General features: G+C 58.1%; 3 protein-coding genes across 3 annotated transcripts in view; 1 reads left to right on the top strand and 2 right to left on the bottom strand.

The window, feature by feature from the left end:
• The first annotated feature begins 607 nt into the window (after nt 1–607).
• KLHL40 (kelch like family member 40) lies at nt 608–11,437 on the top strand. Its single transcript, XM_026496818.4, has 6 exons — nt 608–3,368; nt 4,686–4,846; nt 5,136–5,243; nt 5,425–5,610; nt 7,389–7,535; nt 8,322–11,437. Exons 1-6 carry the CDS (start codon nt 2,208–2,210, stop codon nt 8,431–8,433), a joined length of 1,875 nt encoding a protein of 624 aa, XP_026352603.1. The 5' UTR covers nt 608–2,207; the 3' UTR covers nt 8,434–11,437.
• HHATL (hedgehog acyltransferase like) lies at nt 9,084–18,515 on the bottom strand. The gene is made up of 12 exons (XM_026496821.4): nt 18,412–18,515; nt 16,559–16,677; nt 16,087–16,154; nt 15,436–15,549; nt 15,125–15,319; nt 14,551–14,760; nt 14,033–14,204; nt 13,408–13,552; nt 13,253–13,288; nt 10,073–10,274; nt 9,518–9,659; nt 9,084–9,316 (listed from the first exon to the last, which is right to left on the bottom strand). The coding sequence occupies exons 2-12, from the start codon at nt 16,662–16,664 to the stop codon at nt 9,195–9,197; spliced, it is 1,512 nt and encodes a 503-aa protein (XP_026352606.2). The 5' UTR covers nt 16,665–16,677; nt 18,412–18,515; the 3' UTR covers nt 9,084–9,194.
• Nucleotides 18,516–24,072: 5,557 nt separating this feature from the next.
• The window catches only part of CCDC13 (coiled-coil domain containing 13), a 38,047-nt gene continuing 34,375 nt past the window's right edge, over nt 24,073–27,744 (bottom strand). Inside the window, exons 14-15 of the mRNA XM_026496822.4 lie at nt 25,389–25,503; nt 24,073–24,833 (exon numbers count right to left, since the gene is read on the bottom strand). Coding sequence (XP_026352607.2) covers nt 24,632–24,833; nt 25,389–25,503 — 317 coding nt within the window. The 3' untranslated portion in view covers nt 24,073–24,631. The remainder of the gene's footprint in view (nt 24,834–25,388; nt 25,504–27,744) is intronic.

The following is a 27,744-nucleotide window of genomic DNA, read 5'->3' as shown; positions in this document are numbered from 1 at the left end:
CCCACCTGGAATCCTCCTATCCCATGGCTTGAACCTGCTCAAATGGAGTCCTCTCAGTGACTCCATCCTGACTGTTCCACTAAAATTATTACTACTACCACCTGTCCCTTTCCATGCTCTCTTCTCTGCTACTTGTCACTTAGCAGTTATTATCATCTGACATCCTGTATAACTACTTGTTGCTGACTCCCCCCCCACCACTTTGGCTGAACATAAGCTCCATAAAGACAGGAATTCCTGCCTGATGTGTTCACTGTCGAATCCTCAACATGAGAAGAGTGCACAGTGGGTTCTCGATGAATGAATGAGCCACATATAAATATGCTAGCAGAATGCCTGGGAGGGAGTAAGCTCTATGGGATTCATCATAACCTAAAAATACGTCATTGAGTCATTTGATAAGCATAAGTTAATTGTTCCGTATGTACTTTCTGTCCCGGTCTTTGGAAAATGAAGCTACCACTAATTTTTTTGTTGTTAATTTGTGGGAAGCAGTATGGTAGGGAGGGATTCCCACAGTCTTCGGAGGTGAGCAGATCTGCTTTGAATCCTGCCTCGGCCACTTGCCAGCTCTGTGACCTAGACCAGTTGCTCAGCCTCTCAGAGCCTGATGTCCTCACTGATGGCGCCTGTTGGAAATGCCCTGCAGTCCAGGAATGGGCTGGAAGCCCTGGGGTGAGACTTAACTCTTTCCGCAAGAGGGACAGGACCACCTCCAGAACCTGCCCACTGCTATGCCTCTCTGAGACCTGCTGGTGGGGTGAGCAAATGATGGTTGAAGGCACTACTCAGGAGGCAGAGGGAGTGACATCTCTGAGATCATAAAAAAGGGGGATAACTCAGCCCTGACCCATCCTGAGGTCCCCTCTCCAATCCCTCTGCCCCTCAAGCCTGAGGTTATAAACAAGTGACTCAGAGGAATGATGGGAGAATGCCCCATAACAGTTCACACTAGCGTCCTGGGGGCTAAATTTAACCCACAGCTGCAGCTTCTGGCACTTTGGGAACAAGTTAATCTTGGTGGCTGAGGCTGGTGTGTGTGGGGGCGGGGGGGGGAGGGTGGTAAGGAGTCCAGAGAAGTCTGGGCATCAGGACTGGCTATCCTGGGCCTCTATCCTGACACCCGTTAGATGGTAGACAGGGTGCAAGGGCCCCAAGGCCAAGATAGGCTCTGGTCAATCTTCGTATGGACCAAGAACAGTGAGCACAGACAGCTATCCTGGAATATTAAACTCTTAGAGTGTTACTTTCTGAACACTAGACTTCAGACTGTCACTCCTCTAGAATGTTAAAACCCTGGGAATTTAAATACCTAGAATAATTGAATCCTAGGAAATTACTTTTCTAGCACGTCTGACACCTGACAATGTTAAAACTCCGTGACGGTGTACTCCCAGGAGCACTGAACCTCAGTGCTTCTGAACCTCAGCAGAACTGTAACTGAGGCCCTTAGAATCTAACTCATCCAATTCCCCGTTGTAGAAAGGGGGAAAGGGAAACGGAGGATCAACAGAGCCATGTGACCTGTGCAGGCCCTTCAGAAAAGTGGGGACAGTGTTTACCCTAAGGTACCTTCTTGCTTTCTTGCACAGTCTAAGAAGGTTCTCAGATCTGGAGTAGAAAGCAGTAAAAGTCTTCCCATTTTAAAGGTAGGGCAACAAGGTCCCCAATGAGTGAGTGCCTTTCCAAGTTCATTGAACAGGAAACCCAAGCACACTGTATCCAGGGATGGCTGCGGTGAGACATACTCCAGGGAGGAAGAAAGAAGCACCCAGAAAGGCCCAGAAGGCATGAACGACGGGAGTTCCTGGAGGAGGGACACCAATGCTTCTCCCTTCCTGGACTGAGGGGCAGAGCTTGGGTCATCCCCTCCCCTCAGGGGCATTGCCTGACCAAGGAATGTAGTCAAGGCCTTGCTGTGCTCCATTTAGAAATGAGGCATCAAGGCCCTCAGAGTCCCAAATACCCCACCCCTGTCCCATGAGCCCCTGGGGCTGAGTCAAGGCTGCTCTGGGAGGGGGCCTCTGCCCAGCTGTCCCCTCTGCGTCATGTGCAGGAAGCCAGGCAGCTCGCCTTACAGAGCCCTGTCCACCTCTATATATAGCCCCGAAAAGACAGCTGCGTAGACCGAGAGTGACCCAGAAGGAAAGCAGGGGACTAGAAAGAGGAGGCCCCTGGCCAGGCAGCGGCACCCCAAGCCTCCCACTATGACGCTAGGCTTGGAGCAGGCGGAGGAGCAGCGCCTGTACCAGCAGACGCTCCTGCAGGACGGGCTCAAGGACATGCTGGACCACGGCAAGTTCCTGGACTGCGTGGTGCGGGTGGGGGAGCGCGAGTTCCCATGCCACCGGCTGGTGCTGGCCGCCTGCAGCCCCTACTTCCGGGCGCGCTTCCTAGCCGAGCCCGAGCGCGCGGGCGAGCTGCGCCTGGAGGACGTGTCCCCGGACGTGGTGGCCCAGGTGCTGCACTACCTGTACACGTCGGAGATCGCGCTGGACGAGGCGAGCGTGCAGGACTTGTTCGCCGCGGCGCACCGCTTCCAGATCCCGTCCATCTTCACCATCTGCGTGTCCTTCCTCCAGAAGCGCCTGTGTCTCGCCAACTGCCTGGCCGTCTTCCGCCTCGGCCTCCTGCTCGACTGCGCGCGCCTGGCCGTGGCCGCCCGCGACTTCATCTGCGCACGCTTCTCGCTCGTGGCACGCGACACCGACTTCCTTGGGCTCTCGGCCGACGAGCTCATCGCCATCATCTCCAGTGACGGCCTCAATGTGGAGAAGGAGGAGGCGGTGTTCGAGGCGGTGATGCGCTGGGCGGCAAGCGGCGACGCCAAGGCGCAGGAGGAGCGCCAGCGCGCGCTGCCCACCGTCTTCGAGAGCGTGCGCTGCCGCCTGCTGCCGCGGGCCTTCCTGGAGAGCCGCGTGGAGAAACACCCTCTCGTGCGTGCCCAGCCCGAGCTGCTGCGCAAGGTGCAGATGGTGAAGGACGCCCACGAGGGCCGCCTCACCGTGCTGCGCAAGAAGAAGAAGGACAAGGGGAAGGAGGCGGCCGGGGCCAAGGCTGCTGACAAGGGCGCGGGCGAAGCCAAGGCGGAGGACGACGAGGAAGAGGCTGAACGTATCCTACCAGGGATCCTCAATGACACTCTGCGCTTTGGCATGTTTCTGCAGGACCTCATCTTCATGATCAGTGAGGAGGGGGCCGTGGCCTATGATCCAGCGGCCAACGAGTGCTACTGTGCCTCCCTGTCCACCCAGATCCCTAAGAACCATGTCAGCCTCGTGACCAAGGAGAACCAGGTCTTTGTGGCTGGGGGCCTCTTCTACAACGAGGACAACAAAGAGGACCCCATGAGTGCTTACTTCTTGCAGGTGCCTGCCCAGCCCTGGGAGGGGCAGCCAGTGCTGGGTTCTGCTAACGGGGGTGGGGGAGTTAGCTTTGGGGCCCACGAGGGGCTTGTCTCTACTTGTTGGGGGTGCCATTGGGTTTAGGATGAGATGTAGACCAGGGAGGTTGACTGACAGCCACTTGCCTGAAGGTTGAAGACAGTTATAGGCAATTGACAATTAGCTGCCTAACTCTGATGTCTCAGAGGGATGTGAGCCCCAGGAAGGTCTGATACGTTGGAGGCCCTATTTCTGCACAGGGATTGGGGCCAGGCACAGTGAGAAGGAGGAGCAAGTCAGTGTAGGGGTCTGGGGCAGGACCTTTGCATGAGGCCAGGACTGGAGTATAGAACAGAGTGTCCCAAACACAGAGACCATCCTGCCTAGTGTTCTCACTGTACAGATGAGAAAACTGAGGCCCAGAAAGGACCAGTAGAGTGGGGCGACCAGTCCAATCTGTAGTTTACTGTGGGATCTCAGAGGCAGAGATGGTTTCCTGGTGACTGGCCATGTAGGTTTGAGTCTTGCCATTTGGGTGGAATTTGGACACATGAAGGGGAAGTTAGGGTGTCTCTGCCTGAGGAATGGTGAGCAAGGGGCAGAGACTAGAATGAGCCTAGTGAGTGGTGTGCTCAGTGAGGCCTGACCGGGTGTGGAGAAGGGTGAGGGGCAAGGAGGTACCAGGGTTAAATCCCGGCAGGGAGGGAGGGGGCAGCTCCACCAGTTACCAGCCAAGTCATATCATGGGCATTCTTTATTTTCTCTGGGTCTCCGTTTGTAACTGGGGATATTATTCTTCCTGCTTGCTAAGGTTGTTTGAAGGTTACAGGCGGTTATAAAGTGTTCATCCGCACATTGCTCAGCCTTCAGAAAACTTTCCAGAAAGATGAGCCACAAATATCGTTGTAAGACTGTGGAGGTGGGACAGGGCCGCAGACTTACACTAGATTTTAAGGGACGAGTGGCAGAACTATATTTGGAGGTTTTCTGTGCAGTGGGATGGGGTGGAAAAGGGAGGGCAGGCAGGCCTCAGATTCGGAGTTGTACTGGGGAAGGGACAGGGCTCTGCGTGGGGTGCCCCATTGTGGTGCTGTTGTTATGTGGTCTCGGGGTGCCTACCTCTGGAGGGCCTCGGTTGTTCTCAGCCTGGTAGGAGGAGAGGGCACTGTCTCCGGAGATGGCCTCCAGGCTGTGCTGGCCCTACCTGGAGACCTGGCCTCTTCTGTGACCTGGGGGTGGCCGGGCTGGGCTGGGGGAGTGGGGACGTGGGGGCCGGTGGCTGACTGGGCTCCCCGCTCGCAGTTTGACCACCTGGACTCCGAGTGGCTGGGGATGCCGCCGCTGCCCTCGCCGCGCTGCCTCTTCGGCCTGGGAGAGGCTCTCAACTCCATCTACGTGGTCGGCGGCCGAGAGCTCAAGGACGGCGAGCGCAGCCTAGACTCGGTCATGTGCTACGACCGGCAGTGAGTGGGGGCCGGGGGCGGGGTTGCGGGGCCGGGGGCGGGGCGGGGCCAGGGGGCGGGGTTGAGGGGCGCGGCGGGAGCCAGGGCCAGAGCCCTGGGCCGCGGGTGGGCGGAGGCGGGCTCGGGTAGGGGCGGAGCGGTGGGCAGCGGGGTGGGAGCCGGGACCCGAGAGGTGCGGGTCATACATCGGGTGCACCCCGAGCATGTGTTGGGAGGGGTGGGTGAATGCAGGGACAGGGACCCAGCGCACTCCTGAACCGGGCGCTCGCCCTACTCCGGTCTCCTCCAGGTCGTTCAAATGGGGCGAATCGGATCCGCTGCCTTACGCCGTGTACGGCCACGCGGTGCTCTCCCATATGGACCTGGTCTACGTCATTGGCGGCAAAGGCAGTGACAGGTGAGGCTCGGGCCTGGAGCGAATGCGGCAACAGGGTTGTAGGGTCGAGCGGGAGCACAGGCTCCCCAGGCTGTCGGGGATTCGTGCGGGCTGCCTGGCAAGGCGTCCGCCGCCCCTGAAGCAGACGAGGGGCGCGGTGCTCAGACTTCCGCCCTCGCACTCACTGTCCCCCACTCCTCAGGAAGTGCCTGAAGAAGATGTGTGTCTACGACCCTAAGAAGTTCGAGTGGAAGGAGCTGGCGCCCATGCAGACTGCCCGGTCCCTCTTCGGGGCCACCATCCACGATGGCCGCATTTTCGTAGCCGCTGGGGTCACAGACACCGGGCTGACCAGTTCAGCTGAAGTGTATAGCATCGCAGACAACAAGTATGCCCGTTTCCCGCTCCTTCCGCTGGCCAGCCGGGGACCAAGGGCCCCACTGTGACTGCCTGGCTGTGAGGCTTTGGACCTGCTGGTTCTCTCAGTGACGGCCCTGCCAGGAGCCACAGTCGCTGCCCCTGGGTGTCTGCTGCCCAGCTTGGACATCCGCACAGCTTTCCCCACAATGTGGGGCCAGGGTTAGGGCCTGCCTGGTTGGCAGGAGAGAGCTCCCAGGAGTGGGGCGGGAGAGGCCAGGCTCCTCATTCAGAGAGTCATACCGGGCAGTGGTCTGGTGTTCCGGATACAGTGGTGATGGAGTCAGAAGCTGCTCTGCCCTGGGAGGTCAGGAGACAACTGAGCTGGCAGTCCACTTGCGCTTTGCCAGCAAAAGGGATGGTGGGAGAAGGATGCCCCGGGCCAAGGAAAGTTGGTACCAAGGCAGTAAGGAGAAAAAAGGCAGGCCTGTTGGAGGAAAGGTTGGATGTGGGGTGGAGGGGTGGGGAGGGAGCACTGCGGCTGGAGAGGTGGCAAGCAGCGCTGAGGGACTTAATCCCGAGGGTGGTGCAATGCCTATGATGGGTTTTAGGCTCACATCTGTGTTTTATTAGGGGACAGCTGATGTAGAGGACAGATTAGAGATTTCCCAGGAGGCAGGGGTGCAGCCCAATAGCAAGAGGGGGTGGTGGCCTGCAAATGGGGGCACAGCAGAGATGGGGCAGAGGGGACGCAGGGGATAAAGACGTAGGCCAGGGCTTCTCACACTGTGATGTGCACACGAATCTCCTGGGGGTCATGTTAAAATGCGGATTCTCACTCTCGGGCCTGGGGAAGGGCCTGAGTGTGTATTTCTAGCCACCCCCAAGGCGATGCTGATGCTGCTGGTCCACGGGCCACACATAGAGTAGCAAGAGTTTAGGAGATAGAAGAAATACGATTTAGAGATTGATTGGATGATGGGGATAAGAGGGAGAAGTGGATGCTTTTGAGAGAGGGTGGGAGGTCATTTACTGGAAAACCACTGGGGTTAAATCGGAAATGTGAAGGTCCAGTTAGGACATGTGGATTTGAGGGACCAGGGAGTGTCCAGGAGGAGCCTACCAGGGCAGAGAGAATGCTGAGCTGGAGAGATCTGCGGCCAACAGTAAATGGAGGGGACGTGCTCCCTCAGGAGGGAGGGAAACTGAGGCCCAAGCCCTGAGAGATTGTGGGGGCAGATGCATTATCCAGGAAGGAGGCTGAGGACATGAGAGGCTGGGCAGGTGGGAGGTGAGAACATCGCATCAGCAGAGACGTGTGCTATGCCTGGATTTTATGCTCTGTGGTGGCTGGGGACCCGAGAGCTGTTTTGGAGGGTAGGGATGAAGGCCCAACTTCAGGGCCAGAGGAGGGGAGTGAAGATACCCTGAGAATAATTGGGCAGTGAAAGGGGGAAGAAGGATGGGGCAGGGGTGCCAGGGGAGGGCAGCTCAGTGGCCACTGAGGTAGCCAGCAAGGGAGAATTAGTTCGGGAGCAAAGGAGGGCCACTGGGGAGATCCATGGTGGATTGCACGGAGCAGGCTGGATGCAATGACCAGGGGACCACGAAGGGAAATGGGAGGGGCAGGAGAACACGGAAGATGGGAGGGTGGTGCTGGGAGGCTCAGGACACAGGAAGCTGTGCTGGGAGCTGGGAGCATGGGTGCCCAGGATTCAGGTTTCCAAGGAGTGTAGCTGAAGCTATGGGCCCTGGGGCTGCTGAGGCCCCTGGGTGACACACTTCTTCACACCCCCTCCTCCCCGCCAGGTGGGCACCCTTTGAGGCCTTCCCACAGGAACGCAGCTCGCTCAGCCTGGTCAGCCTGGCGGGCACCCTGTATGCCATCGGTGGCTTTGCCACACTGGAGACCGAGTCTGGAGAGTTGGTCCCCACAGAGCTCAACGACATCTGGAGGTGAGCCCGGGCCCAGGGAAGTGAGGGAAAACCCAAGCAAACTCATCTGGGGCTGGGGTGATCCCTCTTCTAGGGAGTCCTGTGGGGAAGGGACAGTAGACTGGCCCTGCACAGCTCAGTTCTTTCTGGTTTGCCTGGCAAGGTCCCGGTTTGCTCACAGGGCTCCACACCCCACTGTGGAGTCTCAAGCCTGCCCCTCTCAGGAGCTGCCCAAGCTTAGGGCCCAGACCCATGGAAACAGGCCCCGGAGAGTAGAGGGGGCCCTAAAGAAGCAGCCAGGCCTTTCCTCCCCGCTCCGTCCTGGGGACTCTGGCTGGAGGCCAGGATTGAGAAGAAGTTGGACCCCAACTTCTCAGAGCAATCACTTTCCATGCTGGCCCTTTCTGGGAGTGGAGGGAAGAGGTTGCAGAGCCTGGGGCACCCGCTGAAACTTCAGTTATTCCCGCTGCTGCAGGCGTGGGGGCGGGTGGGTCTTGGGGGGACTTTTGGAGTGCTGAATACAGAAGTCTCCAGAGGAGGGGCTGCGGAGATGTGGGGCTTCCTGGAGGAGTATGGCACTCCTTGAGAGGTGACCCTCCCTGGAATGTGGGGTGGCTGTTCTGTGAGGGTGGGTCTTGTAGGGGGCCCCCCTCTCCCAGGGCATGAGAATTCTCTAGAACCAGACCTTTCTGGAGATGGGCCTGGGGCTTCGGGGAAAACTCCCCAGGGGTAGGCCTACTGGGGCCCACTCTGTACTCGGCTGACCCTGCTCTGTGTCCCTGTCCCACTCTTCCCTCCCACCCCCAGATATAATGAGGAGGAGAAGAAGTGGGAGGGCGTCCTGCGGGAGATAGCCTACGCAGCCGGAGCCACCTTCCTACCTGTGCGGCTCAACGTGCTACGCCTGACCAAGATGTGACCAGCCCCAAGGGCCTGAACTAAGCACCCCGCCTGTCCCGCGGCTACACAGGCCTGGACTTCCGGGGGCTCCCGAGAGGAGGCTGGGAGAGGCCAGAGCCCCCTGGGGTGCTCTTCAGCAGGGGAGGGAAATCGCTGCCCTGTCCTAGCCTTGCCGGCAGGGACCAGAAACTTTAGGGCTCTCCGGTGTCCCCATATCCCCAGTCTTCTTGTTGCATGAGCCCGAACCCCAGGGAGGTGTTCCAAGCTGCATTCTGGGCCAGTCCCAGCCTGCCTGTGCACAGGTGATTGTACCCACAGGACTCCATCTCCTCGCCTGTCAGATGGAGAGTGTCCCTCTCAAGCACACTCTGCAGCCTGGATAAGTCACCTTCCTTCCTTGAGAGGAATAAAGTGCCTTCTGAGCAAGTGGCTCAGGGTCTGGTCAGGTCCTCCAAGAGTCAGTGACCAGGTGGAAGATTCCAGGCTTCGGTGTTCAGCTGCCGGGTTGCCCAGGTCAGTGGCCTCCGCACTCCATGTGGGTATCTCCTCCGTGTTCTGTGCGCATGGAGAGCCTGACCCCCCTCCCGGGGCCCAGAACCCCCACCTCCTCATACAGCATGGACAGGGAGCCAGGAGATTGCTGGCGGAAGGGACAGGGAACAGCCGAACTGTGGTAGAAAAGTCTTTTATTCTAGTGGTCAGGCCCCATCCGGGCTGGCCTTGGCCCGGGCCTGGGAAGAGCTGAGCAGAGCCCATCCCTCTCTCCTCTCCCTCCTCCATCTACTCCAGCTTCTCTTTGTCCTGCTGCCCCTCCTCCATTGCCAGGGTCCGCTCTCGCTCCTTCACCAGCTGGACACCACAGTAGGTGACAAACAGGACGGCCAGAGTGTTCCGGGGGAACCCTGTGTGGGGACAAGGTCATCGATGCCTGGGCGCAGGACCCCAGCCTCAGTGCCTCTTTTCTTCTCATGCCTCTCCCTACTTGACTGGCCCGCCCCGCTGAGTCCCCAGGGTGTTGGGCTGGGGTGGGGGCATTTCAGGAGGTCACAGTCCTCAAGGTTGATGCCTGGCATTTTCTGTATCCACACCCCCCTGTCCCTCACCTGTGAGTAGCAGGCGCCTGGCAACCAGCTCTGTGAACTCAAGGCTGTTCAGGCTTACAAGGTTGTACATGATGATGGCCCAGAAGTTCATGGCTCCAAAGAGGGCCCGGACCCTGCGAGACATCTGCTCCGACAGAGAGGCCTGCCCAGTCCAGGAAAGCATTGGCAGTGGGGCAAGAGGGCCAGGGGAAAGAGGACACGGTTGGTTAGAGGCCCTGCCTACATGGCTACCCCAGGTCCTGGGGATGTGCGTGGGTCTCTGAGAGTCCCCAGGGCAGCCCTCCCTCATTGTTAAAGATGGAAATACTGAGGACCAGAGAGAGGGGAGGGCCTGACGACCAACACAGCCTGGCCCAGGTGTCCACACCCCGCAGAAAGGAGTGCTAGATACCCACAGGGGGAGCCATTGTCCTCACAGCCAGAAAGTTGTGGTGAGAAAGTTCTGGACTGGGGGTTCTTCAGCAACTCCAGGTGTGGCTGGAAGATTCCAGAGAGCAGCAGTGCCACCCCCTCCAGTGACCCAGCCAACCCCTGTCCCAGACCTTCCCCACTCACCTCAATTTGTGCTAGAGGCCCCCACTCTGCCAGCTTCTGCACCCAGAGCTCAAAGTTGAGGCCAAAGCAGTTAAGGAATGACCATAGGTAAACAATATCACAAGGTCCAAGCCACAGGGTAGTGATGGCAAATGTGGCTACAGTGGCCCCCAGCTCTGGGATCACCTCAGAGTGCTCCCCACCAATGTGGTCATACACATACCTGCAAGAAAGGCAGGAGAAAGGACCAGCGGGGGTGTGGGAGAGGGCAGCTGGGAGACGGGCAAAGGATATACGACAGGGGCAGCCCTCCTCAACACCGTCATCCCAGGCACGTCCAACATTCCTGACCTCAGATGGCTGCTCCTCCCCTAACCGACTTCAGAATGTGGAAGGCTCAGCTTTGAACTTCGGTATCGCCTCCTCCATGCCCCAAGCGATCTCATCCAGACCCAAGACTTCGAACATTGTGTCTCTAGCCCGCTCTCTGGACTCACAAGTCCAACTGTCACCAGACGTCTCACTTGAATGACTGAGTCCCCCATCCCGGTCCAAACCCTCTGCATCCTCATCTCAGATAATGACACTTCCATCCATTCAGTAGCATCCAGAAGCCTTGGTGCCATCTTGGACTATCGGCTCCCCTCTCCACATCCACGCCAGCAAATTCAATGGGCTCCACACAGTCCTGACTGCTGCTTGCCACCCCCACTATCACCACCCTTGGCCAGCAGGTCTTCTCTTCTCATAGATTATTACAAGAGTCTCTTTAGTCATTTCCCTGCCTCTGTCTTTGGACTCCACACAGCAGCCAGAGTCAGATCACATGACTTCCACAATCAAACCTTCCCCAATGGCTCCCCATTACAATGAGAATAAACCACTTCCCTACTAAGACTAGGAGATCCCACCATGTCTGGTTTCTGCCTCCCTCTCTGACCACATCACCCACCATTTCTCCCTCATTCTTGCTTTACTGGCCTTCTTGTCCCTCAGACAAACACAGCTGGTTCCTGCCTCAAGCCTATGCCCTTGTTCCTTCTCCCTGGAATTCTCTTCCCTAGATTTCCTTATCACTCAAGTCTAAATTCAAATATCATCGCACAGAGGCCTGCCCAGACCACAACTGTAGAAGCTTCTGTCCTGTGGCCAGTTTCTATCCCATTACACTTGCTTTATTTTTTTCATAATGCTTACCACTCTCTGAAATTATCTTATTTATGTGTTTGTTTACCTGTTCATGGTCTGTTTCTCCCCACTAGACTGTAAGCTCCATGAGTTCAGGGTCTTTGCCATATTTGCTGCTGTATCCCCAGTGCCTAGAACAGTGCCTGGCACATAGTAGGTACTCAATAAATATTTGTTAAATAAATTCAGTAGAAGACCCATTGAGTTACTGGTCTCTTCATGCCTTGACCTCTTTGTTTCCGATGGTTTCTTCTCCACACCATCTAAGCCACCCACTCTCATGGTCATACTCCAACTTTGTCACCACTTGAAATTTCATTCTTTCCTAGTTACCATTCTCCACCCAGACCCTCCTGACGTGGCCCCCCAGCTCCAGTTCTTCAATCTCATTGACCCCTCCCCCTCTTCCTCACCTTTGAGACTCTATCTTTACCACCCTCTTTAACTGGCTTAAATTCAATGAGTCATCATTATAAATAAACTAAAACCCCTTATCCTTCACTTCTTCCTTCTCACCCATCTGGGCGAGCCCCATCACCCGTGTTCTCCTCACCTGCACCCAAGAAGCTAAGCCCTGATAAGGAAAATCTCACAGCTTCACATATCAGAGCCCGTAAATCCACTACCTCCAGCCCCACCTGGGCTCTCAATGCCTAGGTTCCTCTAGTCAGCTTCTTCCGCCGTGCTCTGCCATGGCTACTCCACCTTAACTCTCCCCAGACTGTGAGTGGGTGTGGTGAGCTAGGCAAGAGGAAAGCAGGCACGAAGATGCTGCCTCCCTCCATGCCCAACCCTGCCACTCTCAGCTGGTGACCTTGCCTCCTACTTCCTGGAGAAAATGGAAGGCTTCAGGTGGATTCCTTACTTCTTGACACTAACCTGCCACCCTGCATCCAAGCTGGCTTCTCTTCCTCCTCCCTGGCCTGAAGCCAAGCCTCTGCCTCGCACTGGTTCCATCGCCTCCTCCCTCCTTGGGGACCTCACTCTATTAATTACCCCTCTATCCTGCCTCCCAAACTTAGGCTTCTTCTTAGCAACTAAGCATGCCCCACGATTTGCTGTCTTAAGAAACCTCACTTCTGGGGCGCCTGGGTGGCTCAGTCATTGGGCATCTGCCTTCAGCTTGGGTCGTGATCCCAGGGTTCTGGGATGGAGCCCCACGTGGGGCTCCCTGCTCAGCGGGAAGCCTGCTTCTCCCTCTCCCGCTCCCCCTGCTTGTGTTCCCTTTCTCTGTCAAATAAATAAATAAAATCTTAAAAAAAAAAAAAAGACACCTCACTTCTCCCCTCAGCAACTCCTCTGTCTCCCGCTCAGTATCTAGCTTCCCCAGCAGCATCTGACGCAGCTGCCCCCACCATGCCTGAATGGTCTTCCTTGTTTCCAGACTGTCATGTGGTCTTGACTGTTGTGCTCCTCTGACAACACCTTTCAGTCCCTTCTGTCACTCTCCCTCTCCCCCAGTGGGAGTCCTCCCAGCTCCAATCTCAGGCATACATTCTCTTCTCTTCTTTATTCTCTCACCTTGGGACTTATGCACTCCCAAGCACTAAAGACCACCCTCCCACACTCCTAATGCTCAGAGCTGCATAGGTCCTCCAGACTTCTCTGAACCCCAGACCGTCAGACCCAACCACCTCCCTGAACCTCCACAAGGATATCTCCCAGATTCCAACCATTTCTTACACAGAAACCCTCTTTGGACACCACCCCTCCATCTCCCCAGGCAAATAGGAATCTGGGAGTCATTTCCCTCTCCTTCTTGATCCCCTCAATCCGTGGCCAAGTCCTGTCCAGACTCCCTGCTGTGTGTCTCCACTCCTACCATTTCTCTCACCTCCAGCGCCCCCACCCATGTCCTAACCTCTCTCTTTCACCTAGACCTCTGTGACGACCTCCTTCGTGCTTCCTCTGGCCCAGGGCTGATCTTTTAAAATGCGGACCCATCTCTGCACTGCCCTGCTCAGAGGCCTGGTGGGATGACTGTGACCATTGCCCCACCCCACCCCAACTCACTTGCAAAGCCAGTCGTTGATGCCACGGTCAAAGTGCCTGAGGGATTAGAGCGGATGGGTGTGAATCAGCCAGGAGCAGCGCTCTGGCGGAATGGGGGAAAGAGGCTACGGGAAAGTGGGGATCCCAGCGGCGTGTCCCCCGAACCTCGCACTCACGTTTCAGCGAAGACATAGAGCGTGGTGATGCACTTGGGAGGCTGGGGCGGGTCCAAGTGGTCAAGGCGCGCCACGGTGTTGACCACGCCGAAGAGGACGGCCGCCTTCACCCAGTCGTACACCAGGTTTGAGTAGGCTAGGCCAGCTGGGGACAGGTTGTCGTCACTGCCTGGGGGGCGTCGCACGTGTCTCCGCTCCCTGGATCTCCCAAATCATGGTGGGGAGGCGCAGAGCCGGGCACTTCCCTACCCGGGACCTCTCTCCACAGGTCTTAGGGGAGGTGCTGGCAGCTGGCCCACCGCCCCACGGAGACCCACCCCCCCAGTTCCTGGGGGAGGAGCTGGGCCCTGCCCAGCCCAGGGAGACCCCACCAGGGCTGTGGAGATCAACCCGAGGCCCTTGTGAGGCGGGCTCTGCCCATACGACTCTGGCCTCACAGAACAAAGGTAACTCCAACTCCCAGGTATTTCCAAGAGTAAATCCGGCTCCCCCACTCTAGGACCTGGGAGTACCCTAGGTGCTGTGCCCTTGCAGGGTGTCAGCTCCCAGCAGTGAGGCCATGGGGTGCAGAGGGTCTGTCTTTCTGTCTTTCCCAGTCCCTGTTCTGGCCCGGACGTGCACCCACCGAGAGCACTGTCCGGGAGGCGGTTGGCAAACTTCAGGTCACTGGGGATGGTGAGGATGTAGAAGAAGTGGAAGAAGATGTCCACGGCCATGATGGCCACGACGCTGAGGCCGGCCTGGGTCCGGATGCGCCACAGCTCGCCCTCGCGCCTCACCGGCTCCACCTGGCTCATCTGGGGGATGCGAAGTGTCTGAGTGGGGAGGCAAGCCCTGCCGGAGGAATCCTGTCTGAATGGGGGGTCACCAACTGCCCGGGGATCCAAGGGTAAGGGGACACACACCTTCATCCTGGTGGCCCTGCCTGAGAGTGGAGTCACTTCTCCAGCCTGTGCTCCCTGTCTGAGCAGGGAATGTGACCCCATCCCTGGGTCGGAGGAGGTGGCCTATTATGGCTTCATCCTGGAGTCATGCCTGAGGGTGAGGACACAGCCTGCCCTGGGAGCCTTAGCTGAGATGGGAGTCCCTGTCTGAAGAGAGGGACCCAGCCCTGTTCTGGAAGCCAACAGGGTGGCCGCTCACCTGGGCGTGGAAGCGATCAAAGGTCATGATGGGCCCGAAGAAGAAGAAAGGCAGGTAGAAGTTGTACTTGAGCAGGTCAGCTAGGGAGTAGCGGCGGTCAGGGTGGGCACAGCTCTCCAGCGCAAAGCTGGTACAACGCAGCACCGTGAAACCGCTTCCCCCGTGAAACAGCACCTCTTGAAGATCAAAAGTGCCTGTTACAAACCCGCTCTGGATGGGAGAGAACAAGCCGCCAGCTCACCAGGTGCCCCTGTCTCTGGGAAGCCCACCCAGCTTCCCACAGGGGCCCAGCCTTGTCCTGCCCCTTCCTCTCTTGCGGAGTCAGTCAGCACTGGCCACTGAGGGCTAATCCATGCTGAGTGCTTAGATAGAGCAGGGAACGAGCTGGACACGTCCCTGCTGCAGTGGAGGGGACCACTTTGTGGGCAGATATGTGCCATAGTCAAAGGCTTGGAGACAGGTGGGAAAGTGAAGGATATGCTTGGGGAGACTCGGAAGCAAGGGCTTTGGATAGGGTGAGAAGTTTGGGGTCCTATTCCTGCACCCTCCACCCTTGCCCCTCCCCAGTGCACACCTGCCAGGAGATTAGGGGATCCAGCTTGAAGGAGGCAAGGCTGGCCAGGCCGAGGCCAAGACAGAGCCAGGGCTGGCCCAAGAGTGAGGCCACATAGAGGCTGACACAGTGGCCAAGCAGCAGCAGCAGGTACCAAGGGCCCATTGTGCCCAGCACAGCCAGGGCCCCATACACAGCATACATCCAGGAGCGGAACTGCGGACAGGGAGAAGGAATGGTTTATCTATCCATACAAGTGGAGGTGGGACCCCAACCCTTGTAGCTCAGGGAGAGCTGGCAGGGGAGGCTGGGGTGGCTCAGGTCCAGCTCACCTGGGGAGCAACCATCGTGCAGAGTTTAGCAAACAGCACATGTCCAGAGAGGGCGAAGACGATGATGTTGCGGAAGGAGGTGAACCACATCACCCACTCGAAGTCAGCCACGTCCTGGGGCAGGCCGGGCAGATTAAGGAGGGGCAGGGGGCAGGATGGGCTGGCCCTTCGGCTGAGCAGAGTCCCATCACCTCCCCAGCCCCCATATTCTTATGCATTAGAGGACAGCCATGGCTGGAGGCTCTTGCCTTCCCCTCTGGGGGAAGTACCAGCCCATGTGAGAGAAACAAGGGGCACCATGTGAGCTGCCCCGGCTCTCAGAGCTCCCCCTCTGTTCAGCATATTGCCTGACATTTCATTAATGGCACTGTTCCTGGGAAGGATGGTGCTGGAGGCCCCTGCCGAAACATGTCTCAATTTAATTCCTAAAGGAGCAGCGTCTGGGGGCAGGCTGGATGTGGCCCCAGGAGGACACAGGATGGGCCGGTGGAGAAGTGGAAGGCTCTGAAGCTCAAGCCAGAGACCCTCCTCACTGTGAGCCCTCTGTTACATGGGAACATGTGGAATGGGGGGGTCAGAAAGGGTCTGGGATGGGGGAGCCATGCCAGGGATCGGGGACCTCGTCAGGGACACTGGGGTGTGGGGACCTACCATCTTCCGGCCAATGTACTCCCAGCCAGGTCGCACAGACTCCCGGAAGGCCTTCCTGTGGGCCCCATCTGAGAACAGAGTGCGACCTCAGTGGGGGCTGGGCGGACTTCACACCCATACCCACACCTGCCCCTACAGCCAGGCCGACCCCCACCCTAAGGGGATGGGAATGGGTCTAGGTCTCTCTCTCTCTGCCTCTGCTTCTCTCTGGGTCTCATTGTGTGTCTCGGGCCAGGTCTCTGACTGTACCCCCGAGTGTCTGAGTCTCTGTCTCTCCGTGGCTCTGTGTGTAGGTCCTGTCACCGCCTCGGCATCTGTCTCTCCCTGTGACTGCACCTAGCTCAAACCAAACCCCTGGGCTTAGGGAATATCATGGGTCTGGAGCCTTTAAGTTTATGGCCTTGATGGGTGGAACCCTGAGGGCCGCAGGGGAAGGAGGGTCCCACCCCCTGCTCCAGAGCCCGGCTGTTACCTTGAGAAGCTGCAAGGAGGCCCCGACCAGCATAGGCCAGAGCCCCACTCAGCACCAGGGAGTATAAGCCCAGCTCCGCCGCGGGCAGTGCTGTCTTGATGCCCATAGCCTGGATGGCGCTGGGGGAGACAGATGGGGTGAGAGCACTGCTGCCCCCCAGCCCTGCCTAGCCCCACCTGATGGTCCCCCACAGAGGTGATGGGGATCCCATTCTGAAGAGAGATTGCCCCCCCTGCCCTTTAGGGATCGCATGCTATTATCCTACCCTCCCCCGTTCCCCACTCCTCCCAGATGCCATAACATCCAGGGCCAATTCCTAGCTGCTGCTCTAGCTCTCACCTTCCCTTTGAAGGCTCTTGAAAGCATAATCTTCTCTCTCAGCCTGCCTGCCCCACCTTCACTTACCCCTTCATACCTTTCAGGTGGACCGGTCCCCACCCTTTGCCCGAACTGCTCCTGCCGAGGCCTCAGATAACCTTCATGTGGAGGGACTCCATCTATGGTACCTCAATCATGTTCCTGGCCCCCAGGGTCCCCACCCCCGTCAGTAAGCCTCCTTCAGTTCCTGAAAATGCCCCCACCCCCACCTCAATGCCCCATTCTCTGATTCCCACACCCCTCCCGAGCAGCCTTTACTTCCCTGAGATCTCCTGGCCTCCCAGGTCCTCTCCCCAGCATTAAGCTTCCCTACCTCTCATTCAGCCTCCAGCCTCTCACTGATTCCCATTGCCCCAATCAGCCCCTGAGACCCAGCCTGCCACTTCCCTTGTCCCTGCCTTGTGTCTGTGGCCACACCAGCCCAATCTCTCAGTGCTTGTGTATTCAGGCCCTGGATGCTGGCTAAAGGCGGTGCTATTTGAAGAGGTGCCCTAGGGTAGTGGGTGTGGGGCCAGGCAGGGCCAGACGGGCCCCCGGGACAGTGCTGGCCTCTGTCCAAGGTGCTGACAGGTATCAGGCTCAGGGTGAGCCTAGCCACTCCCTTCTTCCAGCGCCTAGTTCATCCCCAGGAGTCCGGCTGGGCCACCCCCTCCTATGCCCCTCCTATGCTCCAGCCTGGCCTTGGGCTTTCCCAAGGGTGCCATGGTTAGCAGACCCAGGGCCAAATTAAAGGAGGAGCATGTCTAGGCACTTTCTTGGACTGGGCTGGGCCAAGAGGTGGCTGGTGTGGCCCCGTCTGCCACCCCTGACGCTCCCCCAAATCTACCTTACCAGCACTGCAACCAGCTCTCCCAGGGCCCCCATAGTCAGCATTCTCCTCACTACATAGACAGAGGGATCATGGACCAGAAAGGGGCAGGGAACTGTCAAGGTCACACAGTGAGCCTGGGACAGGATTGTGTGTTCTCGGTGAGCCGTCTGGAATCCCAGATAAGAGAAGAGCATTGCTGCCCCTGCCCATACCGGGGGACTTCCCAGACTGACTTCTGCACTGCTGGCCTGAGGGCTGAGTGCCTCCTCATCGGCCAGGTGGGGGAGGGAGGCCTAGAGGATCGGGTTAATGGAGCAGGAGCTTGAAACCGGAGCACGGTGAAGAGCCCGCGAAATAGCTTTGTCAGCTGCCTCCCACTTGCCACTTTCCAATTTTAGCTCCCCATGGCCGGTGTGGGGTGTCCCCAGTGAGGCCTCCGTGAGCAGGGCCAGGTCTGGCCCCCGGCCTGGGACCTCTTCCGATAGACCCCCGGACCTGGGCCCCCATTGGATACAGCAGTCCCCCCTGCCCCCAGGTCCTGCCTGCCTCAGGTACACCTGAGATAAAGACTACTTTGGGGCCTGAAGTCTGAGATGAGGGGCTTGAGATGGGCTCCACAGGTCTCAAGGACCCCAGAGTGGCTGAATTCCCAGCTGGCACTGACCTTGAGGAGGCTGTGAGAGACCCTGGCAAGCTGCCCACCTCAGGGCTCCGGGGTCCTGCGTCCGACCGTGCGTCCGTCCGACCAGCTAGGCTCTGGGGCCACAGTGGGGTGTGTCCAGCCCTGGGGTCCCCACCCCCTCAAGGCTACGAGCGGTGAGTGGTGACAGCAGGAGGAGGGTGGAGGAGGGCAGGGAGGAGGTGGCCTTCCTGGAGCGGAGCTGAGCAGAGTGGAGCAGAGCCGAGCGCTGCAGAGCTGCTGGCCACAGGGAGCCGCAGGGAGGATCGTGGGGGTGGGGGGGAAGGGGTGGCCAGTGGCATCCTGGGCCTCACTTCAGCCTGCCTTTCCTGGTCTGTAGAGCCTGTGCCTCCCTCTCACTGCTGGCCAGGACTCCCCTCTTCCAGGAAGCCTTCGGGCAGCCCCCACTGACCTCTTGTGAGCCCTGCCCCCATTGCACGCACACGCATGCACACTTCATGCTCAGCTCCATACTCTAGCCTGCACCTTTACATGAGAACTCCCAACGGCTGTCCCAGGGCAGATCCATCTAGTCCCCTGCCCTGGTTCATTTCATTATGCCAAGAGTCCTAGCTGGCCAGGTATTACGCACGCTTGGGGGAGGACTGGCTTGACTAGTCGGATTGGAACTGGTATGAGACATGTGGCAGAGGGGGTACCATACCCCAGCCCTCTCCCATACGCAGTTGCCCAGGTGGAGGGGTGCTAGCAGGTTCACCTGGCAAGGCTTAAATAGGTTCCTGGAGTGGCTGGCCTCTCTTGAATCTCCCTAACCAACCAGGAGCCCTCTGGGAGCAGAGGGACATGGCCCTGACTCGTGAAAGGGGCAGCCAAAGCCTCAGCCCAGCCTTCCCAATGCGGAAAGGTATCCTGAAGAACTTGCCAAGAGGACAGGAACATCTGAGAGTCTCCCTTTAGGAGGAGGACCTCAGAGTCTAGAGGAGTTGGATGTACTTGTGCCACCTCTGGGGGGGCCAGCTCATGAAAGTGCAGTGAGCAGGACCTGCGGTCTGTGGGGTTGAAGGAGCTGTGTGACTGTAACAAGTCACAGGACGGGTCCTGGAGCTCCTGCTGATCCCTTACTCCAGCCATGGGCTCAGCGGAGGAAGGGGCTGTGCTCTGTGTCCCTCCCCCACCCCCTAGCAGGGTAACTTCCAGGGCCTGACCAAGGTCTGAGAAGGGGAGAGTCTCCTACCCTCCCGCGATGCCCTTAGGCAATGAGCTTCCTCCCAGGCAGACAAACTGGCCCAGAGGAAGAAGCAAGGAGACCCCAGAATACATAGCACAGAACGACACAGAGGCCTTCGTCTCTCGTGCCCGGCCCCAAGAAGTATACACCAGGATTACCGCACAGTGTAGGTGCTGGGTGAGGGCCGCCGTTGGGTTCATGGGCACTAGAGTGGGCCAGCATCGGGGATGGATGCCTGAGCCAGGCTGCAGGGGTTAGGGAGGGCTTCCTGGACAGGGGTGGGGGTGAGGGTACACCTGAGCAGAGTCCTGAGGTGGAGTCAATGGTTGTTAGACAGACAGTAAGTTCACCACAGTAGCTGGGCGCAGTTCTAAGGCTTTACGTGGACTCTTTTCAATGTCACAACCCCTAGGGAAGGTGTTCCCATTTTCCCCAGTTGATAGAAGGGGATCCTGACACACAAGGAGTACAGCCCCGTAAGCTCCTGGAGCTGTCACCCCACAGGGGCAAGAACCCCACTCATCCACCCTGGGTGCGGGCTGAGACCAGCGTGGGCCATCCGTCCAGTTGGTGCCCCCATGAGGCTCAAAGAGACGGACTCAGAGAAGCAGGTGGGGGCTTCGGCTCTGCAGTTCAGAGTGCCGGTTCAGTCGGCTGACTTGCGCCTGAGCCCGAGATCTGCCTCGCTGGTGGGATCCACTTCTCAGAGCCTCAGATCCTCATTTGTAAATGGGCCTGCTCTGACCTTGTTGGGCTTTTGGGGGGATTCCATGACTCGCTCCACGAAGGGCGTGGCTCACTGAATTGCTCATACAGAGAGCCACAGATGCCGCATTCCAGAAGCCCAGAGAGGCAGGGCTCACATAGCAGGACCTGTGTACCAGGTGACCCCACGCAGCGGGGTCTGCAGGGAGCCTGGCATTTGGGGATGGCAGGCTGGATAGAGGGCTAAGGAGGCCTCTTGGACCTGGCGCTGGACAGTCCAAAGCCAGCTGTACGCTGTATGAGGGTGGTGTCAAGGGAGGGTGCCTGGCATGACCAGCCCACAAAACAAGGGCAGGAAGCTGACTGGGCTTCGACCAGCACAAAGGCCTGGGGTCAGCTTCCCGAGTGCTGCCAGGGCCACTGAGAAAGATGCAATGGGCAGGGGGACAGTTCTCTCAAGTCTCAGCATCCCTTTTCATTTCTCGGTGTGTTGTTGTAAAGTCAAAATGCACAGAGAGTATCCTGTGTGCCTGTAATTGTGTTTTTGTGTCAGTTGTATGTGGGGTCTGTGTGTATGCTTTGCATTGCGTGTTGTTTATGGCAGGTTTGCTGTATATGCGTGTGCTGCGTGCACTTTGTGTGTGCACGTGTTGAGTCTGTATGTATGTGATGTGTGTACTGTGTTTGTGGGTCTATGCAAGGCTCAGAGACTGTAGGCAGTGCCTGTGGAGAGGGGGTAGTGGGACTGTGGGCTCGCTGGTGGTGGAGAGGGAGAGGCGAGGCTGGTTCTGGCCACTGCAAATGGGGGCTCTGAGGAGGGCCCCACTGTAAGCCATCCTGTCCTGAGCTCCGAAAGCATGGAGGGGGCCCGTGGTGATGGAATATATTTGGGGCTCACATCAGCCTGAGCCAGGCTGTGACCTTGTCCAGCTCAGCTGCAGTGCCGGAGAGGCCTTCATTGGGATGGTGGCCAAGCCACACCCACAGCTCCGCCAGGTCTCACCTGTCAGTGTGGGAACCTGAGCACCAGGCCTGGGGTGCAGCCAGGGACAGTCCTCACGTGAGGCCTCTCCCCAGCCCAGCCTCTTGTCCTTGCCCCTCTCTCCTCCTCCTACCACCTTTGGTTCTGGGCAGGGACCTCAGTGTTCTCATCTGTGAAAGGCAAGTCCAGCTCACCTGCTGCGTACCGGCCGCCCACCTGCCTGAGGGCTGGGGAGGTCCTCCTCAGGGTCCCAGGGACAGATGGTGCTGCTCAGGAGGGGCCACAGGCACTAAGCTGGACAGACCAGGCTGCCCACTCCCCACTGGGCCCACTTGCATTAGATCCTCAGGGCTCAAGTCCTTGGCCCCTTTGATAATGTCTCCCTTCCTTAAAAAGTTCTTCTCCCCAGCTCTCCTGGGCCTTCCCCTTCACCTGCCATCCCCCTCTCCTTAGGGAAATATGGACAGCCCCCTGCCCACCCAGATCTGGGCGATGAGCCTGGAAGCCTCAGCACAGGCGGTGAGAGGCTCTGAGGGGCTGTGTTCTGTCTCTGCATCCCAACCCCCCACCCCACACCATCCTGCTCCATCATGGCCCGATTTCCCGAGCCTCTCTGACCTGACCCTGAAAACAGCAAGTCAGATTCACCTCTGGGCCCCTCACAGGCCTGAAGAGGCTGGCAAGCAGGTGGCTGGCCGGCTGAGTGTGTGATGTCCTGTAAGTCTGTCTGCCCAGCCGGCAGGGGACTTCCTAGAGCTCACCCGACACCGCCGTCCCTGGGGTGGGGGGCTGCTCAACTGGTGCCTGCTGGACTAACCGAGGTAGTGCTGAGGGCCAACATTTATCGAGTGCTTTCTGTGTGCCAGCCGCTGCTCTAGCACTCGACACTTTTTCACGCAGCGACTCCTGCAGAGGGATGTGATGGCGGCCGGAGCAGCCTTGGTCTCGCTAAGCTGGGGTGCTGATGGCAGGTGCCAGCAGATGTGACAGGGACTCCTGGCTGGCAGCTCCACAGCAAAGCTCGCAAGGCTGCCCGCAGAACCTGTAAGTTGAGACAGTTGTCTTTATGCCCACAGTTGGCCTAAGCAAGGACTGGACGCCCAGACTGACCTCTGCAAGATGCCAGTTAATCAGTGGACCCCAAATGAGCAAACAAGATTTACTGTGCCTGACTGCCGTTTTTCTGCCCGCTCTCTCTCTTGAAAATCGTGTTTTATCTTTGTGGAATGAAATCAATCTATTGATACATGTCCCTTGTACAGAAGTGAAAGGCAACCTAATAATTAGCTACATGTCTGTGAGCTATTCTCTGACACATACAACAACAGCCCCTGAAGGAGGTTTCTGCTCTTGTGCCCATTTTACAGATGAGGACATGGAGGCTCAGGGAGGTTAAGCAACCCGCCCAAAGCCACACAGCTGTTGAATGGGGAGAAAGGGATGTGCCCCAGGGGCACCTATTGAGACCCTGTGACTTGATGCTATTGCCTCTCTCAGATGCAGCCTGAGCCAGGAAGGGTGGCCAAACCACCCTCGAGTGGTTAGAGTGTGGCTTATGCCACCCTGCACTTTCCTGAGGTGACCCCTGCCACTCTGCCCATCCCTGAGGAAGGGTAGCTGGTCCTCTGCCTGCTTCTCCCTACTAGGGACTCCACTGAGGGCCAGAGCCCGCACCCGCGCACACTCAGATCCCCCCCGGGGGGCTCCCCCACGCCTGCAGGGGAAGGTACGGGCTACTCGGTCTGGTGCCCCAACTCTGCGTGGGGCCCACTCCTCACCGTCACACACCGTTCCCTCCTGGCACGGGGCCTCTCAGTCCCCCCGGCTCTGCCTGGCCATCTCCTTTCACAAGGAATCAGAGAAAAACTCTTCCTTTCCCGGGACCCCTAGGACCCCGTCAGCTTTGCTGCTTCATCCTCATGGCCTTCACTGCACATTGCCAGGGGACCTCTAGACCTGAGTCATACCAGGCAGGGTCAGGGGCATCCTGGGGACAGGGGCAGCACATAGTTCCTCCACAGCCCCACCCCTGAGCAAGAGCCTGAGCAGATGGGTCCCTGGAGCCCCAGGTGGCTTCCCCGCGGGGGGTCTCCGCCCGGCACGTGCGCCCGCACCTGTGAGTCACTGTGGTAGTGACTGGGCTTCCTGTGTGGGAGTGTGAGCGCATGCGCATGTGGAGGGCCTGTGAGTGCGGAGCCGGCACTGGCTGGGGGCGCATGTATGCACCATGCAGCTGTGTGCTTCTGAGTCTAGGTATTTCTGTGCACCTGCTGCTTTGCGGGGGGCGGGGGGGGGGTGCTGTGTGGACACTGGTGTGGCCAAGAGGTCTGGTCAGAATGTGTGGCTTTGGGTGACTTTCCTTAGGGCCACCCTTCGCCAGAGCTGTGAGTGCAGTGAGGCAGGGGTGACGCTGTGACCGTTACAGAGGGATGTGGGGGGCTCAACCCTATGTGGCCATGAGGGAGGAGCACCAGGCCTTGGCCTGGACTCTCTGACTTAGAACCCTCCGGCCCGGAGCTCCTGCCCAGCCCCTGCCCCTCCCCCTGCAGCCTTGTGCAAGCAAATGGAGGGGACTCGGGAACAGCTGCCTGGGGGTGGGCACCCCCACCCTGGGAATCGCTCAACTTGGAGGACCTTGCTTTCGCAGCCAGGCGGCCCAGGGTTAAATGTTAGCCCCGCTTCTTTCTATAAGCCTCAATCCCGGGGTTACTAGAGGACTAGACGGGGTCAGTTTCCATGGTAGATGCTCACTCACTGGGACCTGTGGCGATTGTGAAAATAATCATTATTATTATAAATCCGAGGGGCTGCGGCTAAGGAAGAGCCCTGAAGAGTGGGCTGACAAAGTGGCTGCGAGCATGTGCCCCCAAGTCTGCGAAGGTTGGGGGTGGCCACAGATGGAGCCGTGCAGAGGGAGCTGGGTGACGGCAGGTGTAGGCCCTGGTGAGGAGGGTGGGTGGGGCTGGGGGAGGCTTGCAGCTGGAGCCCTGAGAGGGGTCCTGTGCGGATGGATGGAGCCCTGTGGGCACACAGGGCCCAGCTAGGCCCAAGGCCAAGGGCGACAAGCACCTGCCCTGGGGGCTGCATCTCTCTGTCCACGGCCAGCTTGTCCTGGAGCTCTCGCTGGTGCTGAGCAGATCACCCGGCCTCCTCCGCTGCCATTGCCCAGCCTGTCCGGGGTCGCCTCCAGGGCTCCGCCAGGGCTTCTCCTTTGCCCTCCTGGTCTGAGGTGTTGGCTTTGCTCACCCTTGGGGAACCTCTTCTGGGAGAAAGGGCTGAGCTGATTGCCCCAAGCTGGCTTCTGGGAGCACATGGAGTCCTCTCCGGGCCTAAGACTGCCCCGTCCCGCCAGGCTGACACTGGGCCACCATCCTAGTACTGTCCGCCTTCTGTTGCCGCAGGGCCTGCAGAAAGACCCCTTTCACCTGGCCCAGGGTCTCGTGGTACATTCGGAAATCCTCCTCCTTTCCACGCAGGGCACTGCCCAGGGCAGCCTTCAGCATTTCATTCTCCTCCACCTGGATGGCCAGCCTGGGCCACACGAAGAAAGGGCTCAGTGTGGCCCACGCAGGCATACGTACACGATCACGCGTGTGTCCAAGGGTGCTGGGGACAGGGCTGCCAGCGTGGCTGCTCTCAAGGCTTGGGGTTCTCTCTGACCCATCCCCTCCTCCCACAGACGCTGGGGGAATACCATGTGGGATTCTTCTCTGGACCTACCCACAGCCCTGGGCCTGGCACCCAGTAGCTCCCCCAAATGTTGGCTGCCTCAAGGATGAGTACTAATCTGTAGGGGTCCCCCCATCCTTCCTTGAACATCACTGCCTTTGACCCTGAAAGTTTAACTGAGAAAAGTGGCTTCAGCAACCCCAGCTTAGTCAAGCTCTTGGAACTTTGAGGTCATCAGAGACACGGCTGGGTCTCTCTGCCCTCTGATGGCCAGCTGCTGAATTGTGGGCTTAGAACCCAGGACCCAGCAGGCAGCCCTCTGGGCAAACAGAAGTCAGATGGGGAGGGATCCTTCTGCCCATGAAAGTACCTCCACCCAGACAATGCCACCCTCAGGAAGACGGGGCAGGAGAGCACCTGGTGGTCAGCTCCTCCATCTGTGATTCCATGGGCACATTGGAGAGCTGGGTGAAGGATGGGTCCTTCCTTTCACTCCCGTTCGGGTTGTGTCTGGTGTTGGAGGTGGGCAGACCTGTGGGGCAGTAGCAGCCACTTTGTGTGATGAGGCCGTGGCCCTGTGTAAATGCTTTCCTTCTCGCCTCTCCACCCCACTGCCTATGTTCTGCTTTTCCACTCACTGGAACATTATACTTCCTTCAAGTTGGAGGACAAGGCATAGCATAACATATTAAGTTGTCAAATCACTGCGCTGTACACCTGAAACTAACACTGTGTGTCAACTATATACGTCAATTAAAAAAAATTGTTTTTTAAGATGCAGGACAAGGGCTGCCTCCCTCCAGAAGCCCTCCCTGATGCCTGCTTTGCATTGCCTTGGACTCACACTTTGGTCTCTGCTACAGCCCTGATTGTGTTTGCTTTATACCAAGGTGGTTCCTCTTGTTACTATCTCCATCTTTGCACTTCACAAGTTTCTGGAAGGCAGCCAGGCCTGAAGTCTGCTCTGCCTGTTGAGCCTGAGTCTAGATCATCCCTGCCTCTGATGCCCTCACACCACTGGGTCCCCCCTGCCTCCAAAGCCTACCCTGACCAGCAGCTCCCTACATACATACAAGGTGTCCAGGGTGGCCAGGGCCAGAGGTCACAGAATACTCGGAAGAAAAAATCAAAGGCAACTGGTGGGAATTTGGGCCCAATCCAGCGTCAGAAAACCTGTGCTGAAAAGGCCTTCAGAGGTGGTGTGGTTCTCAGGGATGGAGTGGCCCAGGGAAAATCACCTGGCATCAGGAGACTTGGCTTTCACCCCCTGCTGTGTGGCCTCGGGTAAACCATCAACCTCTCTGAGCTCGTTTTCTCATCTGTAAAATGAGGATAATAGTTCTTGCCTCTAGAGCTTTGTGAGGTCTGGGTGAATTCACATTTATACCTCAAGGCCTTGTGTGATCGGACCACCTCCTCAGTATTCTGTCACTTCTCTGACCTTGCCTCACACTCCCCTCCCTTCCCCCATGCCAGCCTCACTTGCTCCTCCTTGTTGTTCCTTCAAGCCTCCAGCCAAGCTCTCACCACAGTGCCTTTGCACTTGCTCTTCCCTCATGCATCCATATGCCTCACTCCTGCCCCTCCCACTGTCTCTGTGCAGATGTCAACTCCTCGGTGAGGCCTTCACTGGCCTCCTGGAAACCAGCTGCTCTCTTAGCACCTCCTCTCCCCTCCCCTCCCTCCTCTGCTTCAAGCCCCAGCACCTGCCTCCATCTCAGTTAGCATGTTTTTTACTGGTGTTTGGGTAATTATCCATCTTCCCCACTGGACTGGAACTGCCATGCAGGGACCAAATTCCAGAATCAGGTCTCCTCATTCTACAGATGGGGGGGGGGCTCTACTCCCTGAAGCGGTGGTGCTCTGCCCACGTCGCAGGTCAGCAGGGGACAAAGGCCACATGGACGCTTTCTCTCAGGCAGCCGCTCTGTGCTGTCTAGGCAGAACCAAAATGGTTTTTCCTGCCGTGGCTGAGCACCCCCTGGGTGGGTCACTCAGGACATAAGCCCAATGCCTAGAGACACCACACTCCTAGAGGACCTATTCTTGAGGGCCCCGCAGGGCTAAGCTAGAGGGACTGTCCTCAGCCTGGACTCTCAGAGGCAACTGGAAGGGCCCTTGAGTGCTGGGCCCTGCTGGTGGGGGAAGGGAAAAGGGCCCAACTCCTGCTCTGTGCCTCACTCCTGGCACATCCTTCTGAAATGTTCTGATCTCATCTGGCCTGGAGACAAAGGTCTGCGTGTCCTTGCTAGGGCAGGGGGTGGGGGAGATACTGGGGTGTGGAGAGGCAGGGCAGGGGGGTAGCACCTTCACTGCAGGGCCTGTAGGGGGTTGGGCTGGGGACATCAGAGGGAGGCAGGTCTAGTCCCTCCACACTAAAGGCTCTTCCTTCCTTGGCTTCTGGCTCTGGCACCCTATGCCCCCAGCTGGCCCCAGCCACACAAGATGCTGACTCTGCTGGTCCAGGGACCACAACTTAAGAATCACTGGGTTAGGGGCGACTGGGTGGCTCAGTCGGTTAAGCATCTGCCTTCAGCTCAAGTCACGATTCCGGGTTCCTGGGATCGAGCCTCACATGGAGCCCAGCATCGGGCTTCTGACTCAGTGGGGAGTCTGCTTCTCCCTCTCCCTCTGCCCCTCACCCCACTCTTGTGCTCTCTCTCTCAAAAAAAAAAAAAAAAAAAAAAAGAATCACTGTGTTGGAGCAATAGATCTTTTAGTTTAGGACACCAAATCTCCCTCTGCAGCTAGGCATGGTCACATGACTAGGATC

The sequence above is a fragment of the Ursus arctos genome, unplaced genomic scaffold, assembly GCF_023065955.2.
Source record: "Ursus arctos isolate Adak ecotype North America unplaced genomic scaffold, UrsArc2.0 scaffold_20, whole genome shotgun sequence".
Taxonomy (NCBI): Eukaryota; Metazoa; Chordata; class Mammalia; order Carnivora; family Ursidae; genus Ursus; species Ursus arctos.
The sequence above is the reverse complement of the archived record's forward strand: the minus strand, read 5'-3'. Positions and strand labels throughout refer to the sequence as shown.